Here is an 18,382-nt window from a genome sequence, read left to right as displayed (position 1 = left end):
GTGTCCAAGTGCAAGCACCACCTGTAGAGGGAGGTTACTTGTTAGATAGATTTCATTCTATGTTCACTGTATGGAGTGGGGCCTAATCCAGTTTTCCAACCACAGGCATCTCCTGCTGGTTTAGAAGGCTTCTAGAGGCTTCTTTCCTGACCTCCAGCTTCATCTGCAGGCCATGGATGTCCCATAGATCCCGTCTCATATATGTTTATGGATTTCCTCAGCCATCCTATCAAATGCTGCTGGATATCTAGGCTCAGGCAACTGCATCAAGCCATAATCTTTCACTGGAAACAATGGCATGGTCACCTGAAGTTAAATAAACAGAATACCACCAGTGAGAGTTTAAGTACAAATCTTGGATGGCTAGATTAGACTACAAGTGAATTCTGGTGACAGACACCTGGAAACAAACTTTGGATTGATTCATTTCTTTTTTCAGGCTATGTAATTTCCCTTTTTGTTTCAGTGTCACTCAGAAACAACTGAAGTGCGATAGTGATCAAACAGTGAGATGTTGGACACTTCTGCTCTTCGCTTTGCAGTCTAAATTAAGCAGATAAAATAATCTAATACATTTTATCATCTTTCCAAGACTGGGATCCAGCATTCTAACTTTAGTCAAATTTCATCCTTTTTTTAACAACAATCCCATATATGTGTCTTTCAACTGCATTTGTTTTAGAATTACATTTTATTTCAGACACCATAGTAGAAGAGACAAGCCAAGTGAATATACTAAATTTGAATTCCTAGGTAGCACTTCAAACACAGCTTAAGATTTTAATTGGGAAAAGAAAAATGGTTTGTTTCTTTGGGTCATAAGACCCTGCATTGAAGGCAAATTTTCCACTCTTCTGCCACTTTATTTATGAGTTTACTTAGAAATATTCAGTGTCCTCTCATAACCTTGTTTGTGGCTGAAAGGAAACATAAATATTTCTATGTATTTGTGGCAATATAAAAAATATTTACCACTTCTTTGTGGGAAATGTTATGAACCTGTATGAAACTACCTTCTGTGGCAGAAGAAAAGGTGGAAGTGTGTCACTCTAAAATGAGTCATTTATTTGTCATCTGCAGGTATGATTTTTATATTTAGATCTCTAGATATTCTTTTTCATATCAATTAATGAAACAATTGTAGGTGAATTTTTACTGTTGGTATGTCTCTGATAATGTAAGATGTCAGTGACTTTCATGATGTTACAATGACGTGCTCAGGGATAGATGGGAAGTGAATTTGTCAGTGCACAGGTCTGGTTTCAGTACATCCAGCAGTGTTCAAAACCAGGATTTTGATTCACAAGTTAATTAATTTTCTGTTGCAGGCTCCATGCATGTGTTAATGAAGTAAAACTCTAGAACACATCTTCTGAGAAAAAACCATTATCTTCCTGCTTATATGTCTATAATAGATGTGGCACAGAAAGGTAGAAATCTGCACACTGACCAAGACAGTTTCTTTGGGAATTCTAGGTAATCTGAAAAAGAAATTCATGGGACTGGATGTGACTTTTTGGGACATGAGATCAAGTATTCTGTTACAGCCAGCCTTGTCATGTAATACTTCATTCATAAAGTGATTAAGGTCTATTTAGAAACTATTATTATTATTATTCATTTTGGAAATCTGTTTCAGAATGTCACTGCTCTGAAGGTTTGACACTTTAATTTCCAAATTACCTTTATTTATGTGCAGCTGAAACATCCTTGCTCTTGTGCCAGCATGGTCCATCAGCATTCATTTAACTCTTTTAAAAATCAGTTTAGGCTTAGACAACCTCAGATGTTTTGGGGCCAAACCAGCCAATCCTTTTTGTCTCTGTTTCTGCCAGTTGTCATAGTAATCCCCTTCTGTACATATTTGCTTTCCACAAAGGTGCCTTTTTTTTTTTTTTCACAGCTGTATCTTGTCTCAGTTTGCTTCTGCTTTTATAGCTAAACTAAACAAGCAGCAGCAAGATTCTTTTAAAAACCTCCTCTTTTAAGATACCTATGATTGTTTGAGTAAACAAATTCTGTTTGAGGTGAAATGTCTATGTTGCTGTGCTTTGGGAAATCTCAACATTGTGTCCCTGTACCTTGAGGGCTAGTTGGGAAGCACATGGAAGGAGTGGATCTGCATCTGAAAATATAGGTATTTAATCACTTTTCAGACCTCTGCTTACATGTATTTGTATCTTTTTTTGGATTAATTTTTAAATCTATTTGATTAAAAATTTGACCAGCAGAAGTGTTTTATATTTGCCCACATTTATACTTGGTCTATAAATATGTTCATCCTTAGCTGTAACACTAATACTTTGGGTGGCCCCTCACTGCAAGAGGATGGGTCTCTGTTAGCAAGAAATGGCCAGTGAGGTGCCCAAATAATACTGGTAATAGTCAATAAACAGAAGTACTAGGAGAACTAATTTAAACTTATAAAGTTTTTATTTTTCTTAATGTCATCAGAAAGTTTTCCTAATTTTAATACACATTTTTCTCACAATTTCAAATTAATTTCTCAAAGCCTAAAGTTACTACAAGGTCATATTTCCACAAAATGTTACTAAAAGAATATACTGGACAAGGGTCCAGTGTCAAGAATCTGTTACACACCATGTGGCCTGTTTTGAAAAGGCACCAATCTATCCTTCTTTGGTGAGCACATGGATTTGTAAATAATCACAGCAAGTAGTTTCCAGTTACACAGTACATAGTTACACGGTGATAAAAACCACCACCTTCGTAAAAACACCAGAGATTGATTTATATGTATATCATACTGAACGATCGCCTCACTTATTTGACTTCAGGAGGCGCTTTAAATTCACTAATTTTCACCAAATACAGGCAGGATGCTTATCTGTTGAATCAATAATTTCCTCATGGTCCCAACGCGTGTCCTGGGTGTGCTGGCGCCTTGCAGGAGCCCGGTTGGGAGCAGCAGGTTCAGTCACTCGGCTCCTCCCTGGGAGATTGCTGCCAGTGAAGTTTGGCCGGAGCAGTTTCTGTGCGGATTGGCCCCGCACCCGCGGCTGATAACAGCTAAAAATAGCCCCGCTATAAAAACCCGGCCGGCAGCTCAGCCAGCCTGGCATTCCCTCCTCCCCTGCCAGCCAGGGAGGAGACCGAGCTCTCCAAGTCCCTGCAAGGATGTGACCAAAGAACGCTCTGCTGCCTGACCCCACTTAACAATTAACTTGTCAAGACTGGACTGGGTGACTCATGGGGATGGTAATCAAGTATACTTTATTTAAAAAAAACAAACAAAACAACAACAACAAAAAAACCAGACTGAAGGCCAGATTTTCCAAGCAGAGCGTGACAGGTGGGCTGGTGGAATGTGTTTGGAAGTGTGCCTGTAGAATACTGTGTACAAGAATGTTGTTCTTGTATATATATTCACATAATCACCTGTAGGAGAGTGTACCCCCTGACGATGGAGTTCTGAACACTTGAAAACAAATGTATTTTCATTTGACAATGGTTTGACTAAGCTGACATTGAGGAGTTCAGGAGGCTATTCTTAGCTTGCTGTTGATTCTGGGGAAATTGGGTCATTTCCTTGAATTTTGTTCACTTTCAAGCTTTTGTTTTAAGATGTAGCCTGGGGGAATCCGTGACTTCAGTGGCTGAGTGCATTGCAAGATAAATCTTTGGGTATCTGAAGTCCTTTGGATGAATAAAGAAGACACCAGTGTTGAAAAGCTCCCTTTTTAAAGTCCAGCCACACTGACTTAAAAACAGGGCGTAAACAGGGAAAGAATTACGAAGCATTACATATCAGTGGCACTATCAGCCCCATCAATAGTAAACTATTCCCACATGTATTACTTCCAGTGGCTCCAGAGTCCTCCTCTGATTTTATGAAGCTTTGCACAATGAAGTTTGCATGTGTGGATTCCCCTTCATTTTCATCACAGCATTTTAATTTTTTTCTTTATTTTTGCTTTACTATAATACAGTGCAAGGTTTACAATATCTTGGAAGAGTGATAGATGACCTGGCTAACTTCCTTTCAGTTTTATTCTATATACTTAGTTATCTACAAAGGGCTATCAATTACCTTTTAATTTGTTGTTTAATTGCTAGATATCTCCTGGCTTATGAGATAATTGCAGAGCATGTTAGTATGATAATTCTGTAGCCTAAAGTCATCTTCTTATGGTCAGGAGACCTTGCATGGTCAGAGATGATAGAAACTCCATCACAGTGACTTCCATCTAGTGAAGATGCAGAGCTGACAGGAGTCAAACCTCACAACACACACAGCTTCATCCTTCTGAACTCTGCTTTTCCTCTCTGAAGGTCAATTTTCTTCATGAACCTGTAGTCAAAACTTAACTGGAGAGCCTCTGTTGGCTGCCATCCTCTGCAGGGGAATTTAGTTTTATCTCAACATCATGAGGTACCTTTATATATATTTATTAATTAGTCTGGTATCAACTCTGACTTGCTGCTTGACTAGAAATGGGTAGAAGTTGCTAATAATGAGTAAAGGGGTCCATATTTCATTAGAACTTTTCCAACTGGTGTAGGTCTCACAGGAAAACCTATCCATTTTCTACAGAATTGCATCAGAGTTGTCACCAGGGTCAGAGCAGTGAGACTGCAAAGACAAACTGGGCTTTGACATTTTGGTGGTCTATGAGGTTGCTCCCAGGTATTTCAGCCAGTGGTCAAGGGTCCACACCTTTCTTATAAAAGTGATACTTGGTGCATGCTCTGTGAAAATATGTGATTTTGGCAAAAGATGGAAAATTTTTGGAAAATCTGCCACTTAAGAGACAAAAAATCCCTTATGTCTTCCTAGTTGGACTACCCAATATTCTCAGTTCTGACAGACTGAAACAAGGCACCCCAGTTATTTAGACTGTGTTCAGTGCTGAATTTCACAAAAAAATTACTTTGGGTCTTTAGTCAACCACCTTTTTAAGAATTACCACTACCATCTTTTGCTTAAGTATGTGGGACATGTTCTTGGAAGTCCTAATTAGCTGGGTTTGTTGGTCACCAGCAAAAATCTGTTAATGTGACAGTTACCAGAAAAAAATCTGCTAAATGTAAAAGTGGAGGTCATATCTGTGCTTAACTTACTTCAGTTCATCCTGGTTGTTTGCATTAGCTCTGCAGTGAAAAGAGTCCTCAAGCAAAAAAAAAAACCTAAAATGAGTATCACCAAGTCAACTTCAGGTACTGCAAGATGTTGAACTTTTACTTTGAAGTTCTTAGGAAGGAAAAAAAAGAACAAAGAACCCACCGTTCATTTCATAAGAGCTTAAGGTGATGCACTAAGGCAAGCGAGCTGGCAAACCTGGTGGAAACTTTATCACAGAAGAAGTACCAAAAGGTGAAATGAAAAATGAATGAAGGCAATTTATTAAGGAGAATGGAAGAGTTCTTCAGTTCACTGTGAGGCTCAAGGTCAGCCAGCTGCATTAACCCAGGTGAGCAGCACAGCCATTGACCAGAGGCATCACCATTGCAGAGGTTAAACTTTGCTGCCACAGAGGGGTGTAAGGATGTTAAGCCCTGCTATTTCACACTGATCAAGTGTGAGTTTATCAGGAAGCAAAAATCTGAAGGCCCTTTTCTTAAGCCAAACAGTACATACACTGCAGAGGACTCTGAAATCCACGGTGCAGATCCAGGCACATAACCTGCCATGCAGGTACTGATGCCAGTGTGTGAACCCATGGGGAGTAGCCTGAGTCATGAGTAATTTCTAACTGAGCTGCCGAAAACTTCAACTTTTAGAAATAATGTACTTCAGAACATAGAGAGTAATTCCAGCTTTCAGCCAAATTGTTTGCTAAACAACAGTGTGAAACACTAAAGTGTCTAATGAAATCAGCAGCAACTGTGCATTCTTTGAGCCTTATTTACTGGGAGGAATTGAAGCCTAGCCTGAGATGTGGATGAGTTGTACATGCCATTTGGAACACTTTCTGTAAATAATAATTCATAAATCAGGATTAAAGTAGTGTGTTGTATGCTGGTCTTTTGTTTGGGGGGGGATTTAATCCTAGCTTGCCTGTTCATACTTCAAATCTTAATTAATTTAGACTTAATTTATGATAAGAAGCATACAAAGAAGGGAACAGAAATAATCCAAATAGGCACTTAGATGATGAACTCCGGTAAAATAAGTCAGGAATAGGCATTACTGACTCTGTTGCAGATTTGGAAGTAAAATCATGTAATTTTAGTTCTATGACAGTAGTGATTCAACAACAATGGGTACATCAGACTTACCTGGTGCTGTTTTTCTTCACCACACTTGATAACATGGAGGATTCATTTTGAAAAGCAAAGGCTGAGGATTTCTACATTTCTCCTTTCATCAGCTGCATTATCCATATAGCCCACAGTCTGGGACAATCTGTCATGCTGTCCATTGTATCTCCTACAATACCACTTTCCAGAGCAGTCTCAGTCCTGGTTGGAGGTATCTTTTGTTTTTAATTGAAATGTCAGTTTTGAAATGATAGTGAAATAAACCACTGCCCTCTAGAAGCCTCTGTACTGAATGCAGGATTAGGAGATGATTTTGAACCTTTTCAGAGCCTCTTCCTTACAAATGGGTACCTGATTCTGTCTCAATATGAGCACTGAGATCATTATCCATAATGAAATCCCTCTTCACACTGAACAGCAGCAGGTTTTCTCTTGAGGTGTTAATGCTTATTAATGTTACAGCAAAGTTTGATGCTGAATCCATGCAAAAATATAATTATATATAAAAATAATTCCATGGTTTTGGAGTAGAACTTTGCAAAACTCCAGTCTGAACTGATTCATTCTGCTAAACAGAAGAGTTTCAGCAAGATAATTTTAGAGCTAAGGTGCTGCTTTTTTAATAAAAATATAAAGGAGAGCTGCTGTAGTTTATGGCTGTGATGGATTCACAATGTCTGGGGGTGGGTATAGATTGGGTTATCTCAAACTGGCCAATTAATGGAGTGCAAAGTTTTCTGGTCTAGGCTTTTCCATCCCACCCCATTTATTGGAACATTCAGGCTACACAGCTGTTTTTGTATCTATTGATGTCTTTTCTTCCATTACCTTGAGTGTGGGAAAATTCACAAAAAAGAACAAAATCACAGTTCTTCCATCAAACCAGCACATTTTGAGGTACTGTACATCTTTAGAGCTGAGGGAAAGAATCTGATCACCCAATGTTGGCATAAGGCTGATGAGAAGAGCTTTGTATCTTCTTGCATGTCTTGTACAATTTGGGAGGGGAGCCCACTGTCTCTCCCCAAATATCTGAGACAAATCTTTTGATTTTTCTGAAATTCAGACAAAAGATCGATAGTGAGACATTATAACTCCAAAGAAAATAAAAATTACTGGATTAATTTGTTGCAGTTGTTAACTTGTTAAGTGTGTTGCATATCAAAACTACTAGCATCCAAGAAATGCAGTTGCAAATTGCCAGTAATTCAGGACTGTCTCTGGGAGAGATGTTTCCATAACCCATTCCCACCACCCTGGGTGCTGCTTAGGTGTGGGTTTTTTTGGCAAATAAGCAGCTAAATAATTCCCTGGAAAAATCATAGCCCTGATTACCATTTACTGCATTTACTGCAGCTGCACCAAGTTTTTACTTCTTTTCATCACAGCAATGAAAAACGTCGCCGGTATTGTATAAAACTTGCAATACCTGCTCTCATGGAATGAGCTGGATGGGAGCACTGGGGGATGGATGTGCTTTGTGCTCTGATCCTTCTGGGTAACGTAGCAGTCTGCTGGAGAAAAGCATGATAGAGTTACATTCTGGATGCTTGGCCTCTGCTTCACCCCCCTGGGACAAATCTTTGCTGGAAGTGAAGCTTGGATCAGGCCTGTGAAAGCTGATAGTGCATCAGGGTTCACCTACAATAGAGGTCTTACGTGGGGACATGGCCGTTCCTTTTCTGAAGCTGTCCTCTTCTTTTATTAATGGGATGATGTGCTCATATTCATTTCTATATCTCATAAACCTCAAACTATAATGACTTGGCTTATGAGGAGTTCATAATTCAGTGTCTAATGTTCTTGTGTGTAACTCAAAGCCTCTGCTACTTCTGACTTGTGAGAAAATGATAGGCCAAACTAAGTGACTCATTCTTTGCAGTAAAATGAGAGTGTACTAATTATTTATCAGTGTCTTACCCTTAGTTTGGCTGAAGAAAGACCTGATTTCATAACACACAAAAGAGCTGTGTAGACACTAAAAACCATTGTAGTCAGAAAGGTTCCACCCAGATGTAAGTGATAAGTCAATTTTCTATGACAGAAAAGCAGTAAATGCATGAATAGAGTCCTAAAGCAGTGCACATAAATATATATTTATATATACATCTACATATATTTCTTCCTACTCACTGCCTTTGACAATGATTATTCTAAATTCAGCTTTCAGAATCTCTTTTTTAAAAAACAGCATTATATGAACAAGTTATATTGTCTGTTATGTTTGGTCTCTTCTAGGGATTCCATGGGGATATTTTTGTAAAGCAGAGGGGTTTTTTTTGAGATGGGCTGGCTTATTCTTTCCACGGATACCTAAAAGCACAGCTGGAACACCAGATGTGTGGTATTCACTCCTCAACTTCTGTAGCCTCTGAGCACCCCAGATCAGGTCCTGGGGCAGGGGGTGAGGTGGAAGCAAATGGGGAAGGCACCTTCCAGTGGCAGCACTGCCCAGAAAAACCCTGAAAAAAACCAGGTGGGATCTGGTCCTTTCCTGCAGAGTTTATATCTGGGTTAGGATGGAGATGGCTGCAGGGCACCTTTGCTCCCTTTGTATTGCAAAGTTTCCCTTCTGCTTTGCTGAGCCTCAGCGCAGTAATCTTCATCTGCAAAGTGATTATAACACACCACTAAACCCAGACAGCAATTGGGAGGGAAGGATTTGAATGTTTTGACACGTTGAATCTCTACTGAAATTGCTACATCTGGAGTTTGACTTTCAGAAGCACAAGGCACGTACAGCCTCTGGAGTGAGGGATGGCACATGCACAGGAATCAGGCACTAAAGCCATAGATTTATTTTACTTAAAAATTACTGCAGGATTTGTCTGACCATTACGTGTTTATCTCGTTACCCTGGGCTCAATGGAAAAAATTAGACACTTCTAGGGCATATTTTGTTATTCTAAAATAGACATCTAAATAGGTCACATGCATCATAACTTGTAAGTGTTGATATTTTGAAAGCTGGTTTTATTTCTTCCCTTTGGTTTAACATTAGCAGCGTTACCTCATTACTGTGCTCATAGCTGACAGTATTTTCTCTTCCAATAGAGATGGTCCTGTGATATAATTTGTTCAAACCACTTGCCTATATAAAAACAATGTTTTCAGTGGGGCTGGAGCTACAGGTAATGTCAGTGATGACCCATTTCCCATTGTTCCCAAGAACCCTCATTAAAGAGAAATTATGTCACCACAAGGTGTTAGAACAAAACAATTTTTCAATAAAACCCAAAAGCTTATAATTGTACAGTTAATAATGGATTGTTTAGGAATGCATTTTAGAGATACAGTGATTACTCTTAAGTTTTTGGCAGACTTTTATAACTGGAATGCATAATTACAATGCAATGATTCTTTCTGCCACATGTAAGTACACTTAGCCCATGTCCTTGGAAACTTGCCTGTAGGCCTAAGAGCAATTGTACTCTAAATGTTTGGTAATTAATGTGCCTACTCCAAAAATTACACGTAAAAATTTGAAATCAAAGGAGTAATAACACTTAATTCTCTTATAGTTAACCTTCCAGTTATTTGAATGAGTGCTAATTAGATCTAAAAACCATAAGCATACTTTTACAGTAATTATAATGATGATTATGTTGTAATTACAGTTGCAACAGCATAATGAGATTTACTCGTTAACCATTTCAGTCCTTCATGTAGTGCACATGAATCAGCTGTTGTGGGAAGATTCCCACAGGACTTACCCAAAGGGCCACGGAGGTGTTGGCTGTGACTGCTCTGGAGCTGTGTCAAATGCCTAGAGGTCACAGGGGAACTGGAGATCATCTCAGAAGCACACAGCTAAGAGCACTTACAGGAAAGGCGAGTGTTTAATCATGTCAAAACTCTCCCCAGAAGGCCTCTCTGTGTCAGAAGGGGAAGGCAAAATGCTCATTTCTGGCAGCTCGAGCTGCCAACAGCCTGTGAGCCAGAGCTTTGGCAGTCCTGAACCAGGATTGGAGCAGAAGTGCAGGAAGAGACTTCCCGAGGGCAGGAGGACACAAAGTCCCTCCAGCAGGGATGGGGAGGAGGAGGAGGAGGAGGAGGTGCCACTGACCCTTTCACCTGTGCCCACTGTCCTCTCTGTACCAGCACTCCCTCCCTTCATGCCTTTTGGCTGTGTCAGGACTTTCTATAGGTGCCACCTCATGCTCAGAACTGCTGTGTGATGCCCTCTGAGTCATGCAAGGAATGCAAGGGGAAGGAAAGGGAGTAGGGATGACAGCAGCAGGCTGAGGCTTGGAACTGTTCTCCCATGCTCCACCCAGCAAATCTTCGCTCTCCTGTTCCCCCTCTACAACCAGCACCTCGAGGGGCAGGCTGAGAAATAGTTATAGGACCCAAGTATTCCCATTTCCCTACTCCTGAGCTCCATCAGCAGCGGTCACATCATCTTCTCTCATCTGAGTATTCTGTTTTGGCTTCTGTTCCACTCTGTACCACACACATGGCAGGGTTGCTGAGGCAAAGCTCTGCTTTTCTTCCCATTCCTTGATTGATCCAACAGCCAGTGCACAGGCTCTTCTTCTCTTACTTTTCTTAGCAATAACAATATTAGGATTTTGAACAGCTAGAGCCAGGACAAACACCCTTCAGGAAAGCAGAAAAAAACATCCCTGTTGCTTAAAGCAACGAAACCAGCCCTGCTGCAGGACTTCGTTCTTCCCTGTCCCTGGTGCTCCCAGCTGTAGAATGAGGGAGGGAACAACAGAAATGCTGAGAACAGGGAAGAGCAGAATTCTTTGCTCAGAGACCGATCCTGCCGTAGGTACCAGGAGCTTGTCTCCTCCCCTGTGAGTTTAACCCCACCCTCTGTTTTTTTATGCTCTGGGCTATTTTGGGCAGGCAGCGAGGGCTGCAGCTCTGACAGATGAGGATACTGTACCAGAGCACAGCAGCACTTGTTGCTCTGAAGAACTACTGTAACAGGGGCTGCTCCTCTGCTGCCTGCCTTTTCTTAATTATTATTAATTTCATAACCTGCAAACTTGTTTACTCCACTGCTTTCGAGCTTTATCACTACAAATGATGTTTTAAGAGCTTTGTGAGAGCGGTTCAGAAGGGAAACTGACACGCCGTGCAGTTGAAACCTCCTTTTGCTCTTAATATCAAGAGATCAGCTGGTAGCCTTGGGGGTGAAAAATGACAGACTCTGTTGCTGCTAATGGGGAAGGAAAGGACCCTGAAATTGAGCTCTTTGTGAAGGTAAGTTGCGCTGTGAACTGGACACTGGTGTGACTCTCAGATCGGCTCAGCTTCTACTGAATAATCAAACTTTAATTTTCTGGTGCTGAGCAGAAGCGGTGCTGTGACAGCCTGTTATCTCCTGCACACACGCTCACTCTGCTTTCTTCTTCGTGACATTAGAATTAGGTAATGGTGTGGAGGGAGAGTCAGAGTTCCTGTGTTTTATTGTTAATTCTCTCCTCGTGAGTTTGTCCTGTTATTCTTAGCCTGCTGCCTGCAATGTTCTGTGTCCTAACTTTAGACTTGAGGCTGTAGGCTCCAGATTTTGCTTTATGAATCCTGACTTTCTTTTCCATTTTTGGGAAAGCTGGGGGGGTACCAGGATTGGTACCTCAGTAGAGGCTGTCAGGTCTGAAATGCTGATGGACCATAAAACAGTAAGGATTGAGATAAACTGTCACTCTTCTGATTATTTACTGCAATACTTCCTTTTTTTTCCAAACCAATAAAGACAAAATCAGTTTTACTGTCTGTTTCCTCAGCCTCTCCTTCTGGTTTTATAGAATGGTAACTGAGAACAGAAAGCAATTTAATGAAAATATAGAAAAATAACTACACCTGTTATGTGGTAGGGTTTCAGAATATTTGGTCTTGAGCTGTGAAAACCTTACCATTAAAATAGGTGTCACAGTTGAAACCCATGATACCTACAACTTTATTAATAGCAAACTTCATGCAAACTCTGTCTCAGTGAAGTGCTCAGATTTTTTGATGTTCAGAGTGTTTTAAAGTCTCTACAGACATTGAGGCTGAAGTAAAATTATGTGTAAAATTACAGAATGGCTTGGTTTGGAAGGGGCTTTAAAGATCATCTTGTTCCAATCCCCCTGTCATAGGCAGGGACATCTTGCACTAGACTAGGTTGTTTAAAACCTTGTCCAGCTTGGCCTGGAACACTTGCAGGTGTTTGGTCTCTCTGACCCTAGTCCATTCCTGTAAATTCATTGGATTATTATTAATATGTGGGAGTTACCTCAGACCCTTAGCAAACAGAGCCCTGAATGATTAGGAAAGCAAATTCCAGCCCCTCCCTTCTGTCAAGATGAGGGTATGTAATTGCTTTGTACTCCCTGATGGATATTTTGGGCTGTAAGTTGAAATGTCAGCCACATCCATGATGTGTATACACAGCCTCTTCACACATCTTCCAAAACCAGTCAGTTCAGGTGCAGGTGCTGTGACTGAGCCAGCAGTGAGACCTTTTTCCGTAGCAAACAGATTTGACAAGAATTTCAGGTTCATAAGAGCCCCATAGTTCCTTTTTACAGAGGGCTTAACATACTAAAATGGACCAGCATGAGTCCATACAGCCAGACACCTCACCTCTTACAAGTTGTTTCTACCAAGCTGAGTTTAGTGGAGATGTTTACGGGCTAAAAAATAGGTTTGTGATGTTGTTTGGCACTCTATCATCAGTCAAATGTGTGCTGCAATGGAAGTCTGTAGCTACTGATTTGTTTTAGTGCTTGCACTATTTCACTGAGGCTGACATGGATGTTTGTGATATGTGGTTCTTTGACTGTTAAAGTGAAGGTCATTGCCCAGATTCATTGTGTGAAGCTCTGGATCCATAAGATTCTGGGAAAAATGAGCACTGCCTTAAACCAAGCCATGCCACCACCTGAAGATTTATAACTTCAGAAAGAACATTTTTAGTAATGTGACTTCCTGCATAATGCATATTACAGAATTGCATAGAGACTCACATAAAGCTCAGAGCTGGAATAGAAGAATTAATTGGTATCTTCCTGGAGACTTTCCATTTAGGTTGAAAAATTGCAATTCTTGATGTTTTGGAAAGGTGCCATTAATTTAATTAAAAGTTTAAGAGGTTCTATAGTAAAGTGTGTGACCAGAGTATTGAATTATACACCTCAGAAGTTCAAAAATAAAAAGAGAAGAACCTCCAAAAGAGAGACAAGCTGATAGCTGAAAAATAGGAGAATGTGAGAATCATGAACAAGTGAAAACTTTTCTGGAGGATGACTGCAAAGAATAGGATATTAGTAAGGAGAGGTGAACAGGAAGGCTGATCCAGGCTGGAAAGAACAGAAAAGTGGTTCTGGAGGACTGGGAGATATTGGGACAAGTGGCAAATGCACTGGACCACACTTGAGGCAAGTCCTAACAGCAGAGGATGTTGGAATCAATGAACAATTCCTCATTTGATTTTTATAGAGGTGATACTTCACCCAAGGGAAAGAGTTCTGTCCTGCATCCTTGAAGGAACACAGAAAATGCAGCGGTGAGTGAGAAAATGTAGGGCAGTAGATGTAGCCTGGTGGAAACTGTATCTTCCACAAGCCCAAAAAAACCAGAAAGGGCTGTTTTTCACCAGCCACAGCGTCTCTAATAAAAGCATTTTCTGTCTCAGGTTAAAAAAGAAAGGTGTTACACAATTGCTCTATTTCCCTTTGCTGTTTGTCAAGCAGGAGCCTCAGACAGACAAGCAGGGAGCGGGGTTGTAACCAAAAGAGCTGCTCTGTAACCTAATGCAGGTTGGCTCTGGATCTCCTGAGCTGCACAGACAGGCTGGGCACCACCAGGACACAGCTGAGCTGCTGTGGCAGGGACAGGTTAAGTGGTTATCACACCTATTTGTTACCATCCCCATTGATTTCACTTGTTTTCTAACGGTGTCCTAACCTGGATCTGTGAGGTATTTTTTTGTGAACAAGTGTTTGTTCTTGCAAGGTGTGTGTTTGAGAGCAAACCCCCCCAAATCTGGGGCAGGACACAAGGAGAGCGATGGTGGGAGCACTGAGGTCTGCCAGGGAGGTGGTGCTGCCTTGATCAGATCCTCAGCTTGTGTGAGCAGGCCTTTGCTGAATGCTGAAACTCTCCAGCAGCAATTCCCTCTCTAAACTTGTTTGACAGGGAATTGGGGGAGGCTGCCACAGAGACAGGTTTGATGTGTGGTGTTGTGAGAGGCTGGCGGCAGCAGTGTGGGGAAGGGAACATCGGGAGGTAGTGCTTGCCCTGTGCTTATCCCAGCTTGTTGTAACTCAGGCTAATTTCAATCCTCTGTGTGCTGGAGAAGCAAAGTACTTCTGTATAAAGGACAATGACACCCTGATGGAAGATCTATTTAGCTTTTCCTGGCAATCTTGCACCTGTGTGCATGAGCATGATAGCAAAATTGAAATGTGCTCCTTTTACGTGAAGTAATACAATTAAAGGGAGGACCACAGGACTTTTGTGGCTTCTTTCTGTTTGTAATGGAAACAGGTGTTTGGACGTACATTCCTTGCCTTTCAGGATTAGAGTAGTATCTAATATTGAAAGTTAATTTGATGGGAGATACATTGTACCCATGGAAAACAAAACATGAGGCAAAGAAGAGTGCATTGTTCAGAATGCAGTCTAGAAAGCAAACAAACCCCACAAGTGAACCAAAGTACATTTCATTTTTAAAATCTTCCTACTTTAGAAACACTCTATAACAAGATTTATCTTAATCCATATTTCTGATAGTGAAAAGGTGGTGATATCATGGTAGTAGGAGAATGTGTGGTAAATTGGCAGGCAGCTACTTCTAGAAGGAGTCATTGTTGTGGCACTGATGGATTAATGTTAGGGGTATGTTCATTGGTGTCCTGGGCTGCACCAAAATCAGAGGGACCAGTCGGTCAAGGGAGGTGATTCACTCTTTTGAGACCCCACCTGCACTGCTGCATCCAGCTCTGGGCTCCTCAGCAGAAGGAAGATGTGAACCCACAGGAATGAGTCCAGAAGAGGTCATTGAGTTGATCACAGGGTTGGAACACCTCTGCTCTGAAAACAGCTTGGAGAAGAGAAGGCTCCAGGAAAACCTTATAGAACCTTCCAGTACCTAAAGGGGACAGAGAGAGACCTTCCACAAGGGAATATAGGGTAAAGGGGGATGGCTTTAAACTAAAGGAGGGTAGGTTTATATTAGATGTTACGAAGATATTCTGTATATAAGGGCGGTGAGGTCCTGTGACAGGTTGCCTGAAGTTGTGAATCCCTTACAGAGTTCAAGACAAGGCTGGATGGAGCTCTGAGCAACCTGGTATTGAGGAAGGTGTCCCTGCCCTTGGCAGGGGAATTGGAATGACATGATCTTTAAGGTCCCTTGCAACCCAAACCATTCTAAGGTTAGGTGAACAAGAGCTTTTGCTTACAAGGTGTAAGGCTTTATTTCTCAAAGTGTTCATCCACAGTCACACTGAAAAACCTTCTAGGGAAAAAGTGAAGGTGCTGCAAGTGTACAAATTAAAAGAGTCACAGAGGCCTTGAACTTCCACAGTCTCTACTTCAGACATTTAAGATGTCCCCATCTGCCAGCTGACTGGGTCTGTTAGCATTATGTCTAAAAGAGATGGCAAGATTTTGTACCAAACTGCTCTGAATGAATGGGTCAGTCGGAGAGCCTGGCTGCTGGGACAGAGCAGTCATCAACAGCAGCATGCTCTGTCAACTCCCAGGAGCTGCTGCTCTCAGGAAGGTGTTGCTGCCCCTCTTGTGGACAAAATTATCCCAGAAATTATCTCAGGGAGGAGCAAGTTGGGGTATTTGGTTTGGGTTCTTTTGTTTGTTTGTTTTTGTTTCTTTGGTGGTTTTTGTTTGTTTGTTTGTTTTCTGGGTTTTTGTTAGTGCATTTTCTGGATTTTTTTAGAAAGTTATTTCTGCTGGAAGGTGATTTTAAACCAGCTTTGGTTTGGATTTTGGTGTTGTCACATAGTCTTAAAGATATAAATAAAAGTGTTACACCTGCTACAAGCAATCATTCCCCACTGTTAAGGCTTTAGTGGTTTTAATATAAGAGAGTCACTCTGATAAGAAAACTGATTTCAGTTTCAGAATTTCAGGGTTATCACAACCAGTACTGGCTTTGCAAACAGGGAGAGATAACTTGATAGGAACCTTTTAACACTTTATAACAAGACAGGGTCTGCAGTGTATTTGATTCATAGACTGCCCTCAAAAAGTTTTTTTTACTGATTATTAGAAATCAGAATCAGATCTGGAAGGCTCCAAGTTCATTTCTGTTTCTTGAGCAGTGTGGGCATTTCCTGGGTATTATGAGCTCAGCTTGCCTTTCTTACAAAATCATTCCTATGTTTAGCTAAATTTTCTAGATAAAGAGGAAGTAACAAAGATAAAAAAAGCACAAGGAAGAATAATGATACTGAAACATCTGGTCCAACCTGTTTGGTGCTCCAAGACTGACAATAACATTTTTTTTTGTTGCCAAGCCTTTCACATTTGGAAGGAGCCACAACCACCCTACAGAGCAGATGTGTACAGTGTGTGCAGTCTCTGACACTTCTCAGCTGTCACCCTGGAACTGATGGGAGCACAGGGTTTACTGTGCATCTTGATTTTTTACTTTTGGAACTACCAAGCAGGTGATGGGCACCATGGTTTGTATCTCTTCAGACTGCTTTTGGTGAGGCAATGCATGATCAGCAGCCTGAGTCTCCTCTTCCAGCATCCTGGCCTTGTGCTTTGGTATTAAGGTTGCAAAATTTACAAGGTTTACCAGTAGTCTGGACACAGGAAGAAAAGTATTTTTACTAGATTTATTTAAACATCTGTAAATGAGTTTTGAAAGTTCCATGCAGGGGGACTTGAGTATTTCAGTGTAGTGGATCTGCTAAGATCCTGTCAAATCAGGAGTGACAGATCAGTAGCAACTCTGACCTGCTTAAATCAGGGAAATGCTATCTGGACTGATTGCTGCTTCTCTGTTTTTTTATTATGCATTTTCAATAAAATAATTTAAAAAATAGAGGAAAAACATTCATCTTGGCAAGAATTAATTTTGCTTTAAAATTACATCTTTAAAAAAAATTTTTAAATTGCCATATAACTGCCTGGCAAATGTTTTAAAATTACAAGTTGCTTTTTTTCCTTGTGATGAAGAAAAACAATACTTTAAAGAAGTTTTAGCCTGAGTTATACAACACAGTGTCTGTGTGTCTGTTTTGTCTCTGAGCATTTGCAGGTTTTGTTTTGCATTAAGACAAGGGCCTCAACAATGGGGATATTAGAGACAGGCAGTAAATTGTTTAAGGAGGCCAAGTTTATAAAGTGACTTGGCAGGGATATATTCACTATCCCTGCCACCTTGAACCTAGTCTGGAATGTTTTTAGGATTGCCTCGAAACTGGTTGTCAAGTTAAGAAGGGATTTCTAGCCATGTCTTCTGCCTATGTTCATGGTCTCATCCTTAGTTTATGGTTAAAGGTGAATGATGCCCTGATCTGCCATGGTTTGGGGCTTTTCCTCTATAAACAGCTGTGACTGCTTGCTTTTTATTAAACTTGATGCTGCTGATATACCTGTTGTGATCAAAACATCTGATTAAAAGGAAACATATTCCAATGCTTTGTTGAATATGCATACCTTCTTTACATGCCTTTATAAATGGGATCCATTCGAAAAAATAAGAATCCAGAAACATTCAGCTTGGGTCATGGCCACAAAAGCAAGTCAGTTTTGTACTGCTAAGTTCAGTGGCAGCAGAATTAGGCCTACCTAAATGTATTTGAGATCGTGTTTAAGCTCCACTTGCTAGCTCCTTCCTTTTTCCCAGGTTTTCTGAGCCACACAGCCAAATTGGGTAGAAACTGTGTTTTAATTTTACCATGAAGAACAGGTGATATTCATAATTATTATTGTTGGTACCTAGAAACAGCCACCAGTGTGCTCTGGGTGCTCTATGTTTAGCTGCAGGTTGCTCTTTTTCCATCTCTGGCAGCTCCCATCTCGTCCGGCTCACAGGTTGTGTCGTGGTTCAGCGATGACAGCGAAGCTCCAGTGTCCTCAGGAAACTTTTATTGGCAATACATGGCTCTGCTGAGGCTAATCCAGAACAGCAAATGTCACTGGGATCATTTGACATAACATCCCAAAAATACACAGGGACCCTTTCCAA

The 18,382-nt window shown here is 40.8% G+C and overlaps 1 protein-coding gene and 1 long non-coding RNA gene across 5 annotated transcripts in view; one reads left to right on the top strand and one right to left on the bottom strand.

Moving 5' to 3' along the window:
- The window catches only part of CLIC5 (CLIC family member 5), a 76,318-nt gene that overhangs the window by 13,426 nt on the left and 44,510 nt on the right, over window positions 1-18,382 (top strand). The window contains exon 1 of one of the 3 annotated variants that reach the window (XM_023924261.2): window positions 11,046-11,436. The exons of the other annotated variants lie outside the window; for them this stretch is intronic. Coding sequence (XP_023780029.1) covers window positions 11,374-11,436 — 63 coding nt within the window. The 5' untranslated portion in view covers window positions 11,046-11,373. Of the gene's footprint in view, window positions 1-11,045; window positions 11,437-18,382 lie in introns of those variants that run through there. 3 annotated transcript variants of the gene reach the window in all.
- LOC111927414 (uncharacterized) lies at window positions 6,956-11,024 on the bottom strand. 2 transcript variants are annotated; one of them, XR_015282684.1, is made up of 4 exons: window positions 10,594-11,024; window positions 9,936-10,095; window positions 7,652-7,733; window positions 6,956-7,277 (listed from the first exon to the last, which is right to left on the bottom strand). It is a non-coding gene; the product is annotated as an uncharacterized LOC111927414 (long non-coding RNA). The 2 variants fall into 2 exon arrangements; XR_002863571.2 differs by lacking the exon at window positions 10,594-11,024 and having other exon boundaries at window positions 6,957-7,277; window positions 9,936-10,204.

This window comes from Cyanistes caeruleus, chromosome 2, assembly GCF_971803275.1.
Source record: "Cyanistes caeruleus chromosome 2, bCyaCae1.hap1.1, whole genome shotgun sequence".
Lineage (NCBI taxonomy): Eukaryota > Metazoa > Chordata > Aves > Passeriformes > Paridae > Cyanistes > Cyanistes caeruleus.
The sequence above is the reverse complement of the archived record's forward strand: the minus strand, read 5'-3'. Positions and strand labels throughout refer to the sequence as shown.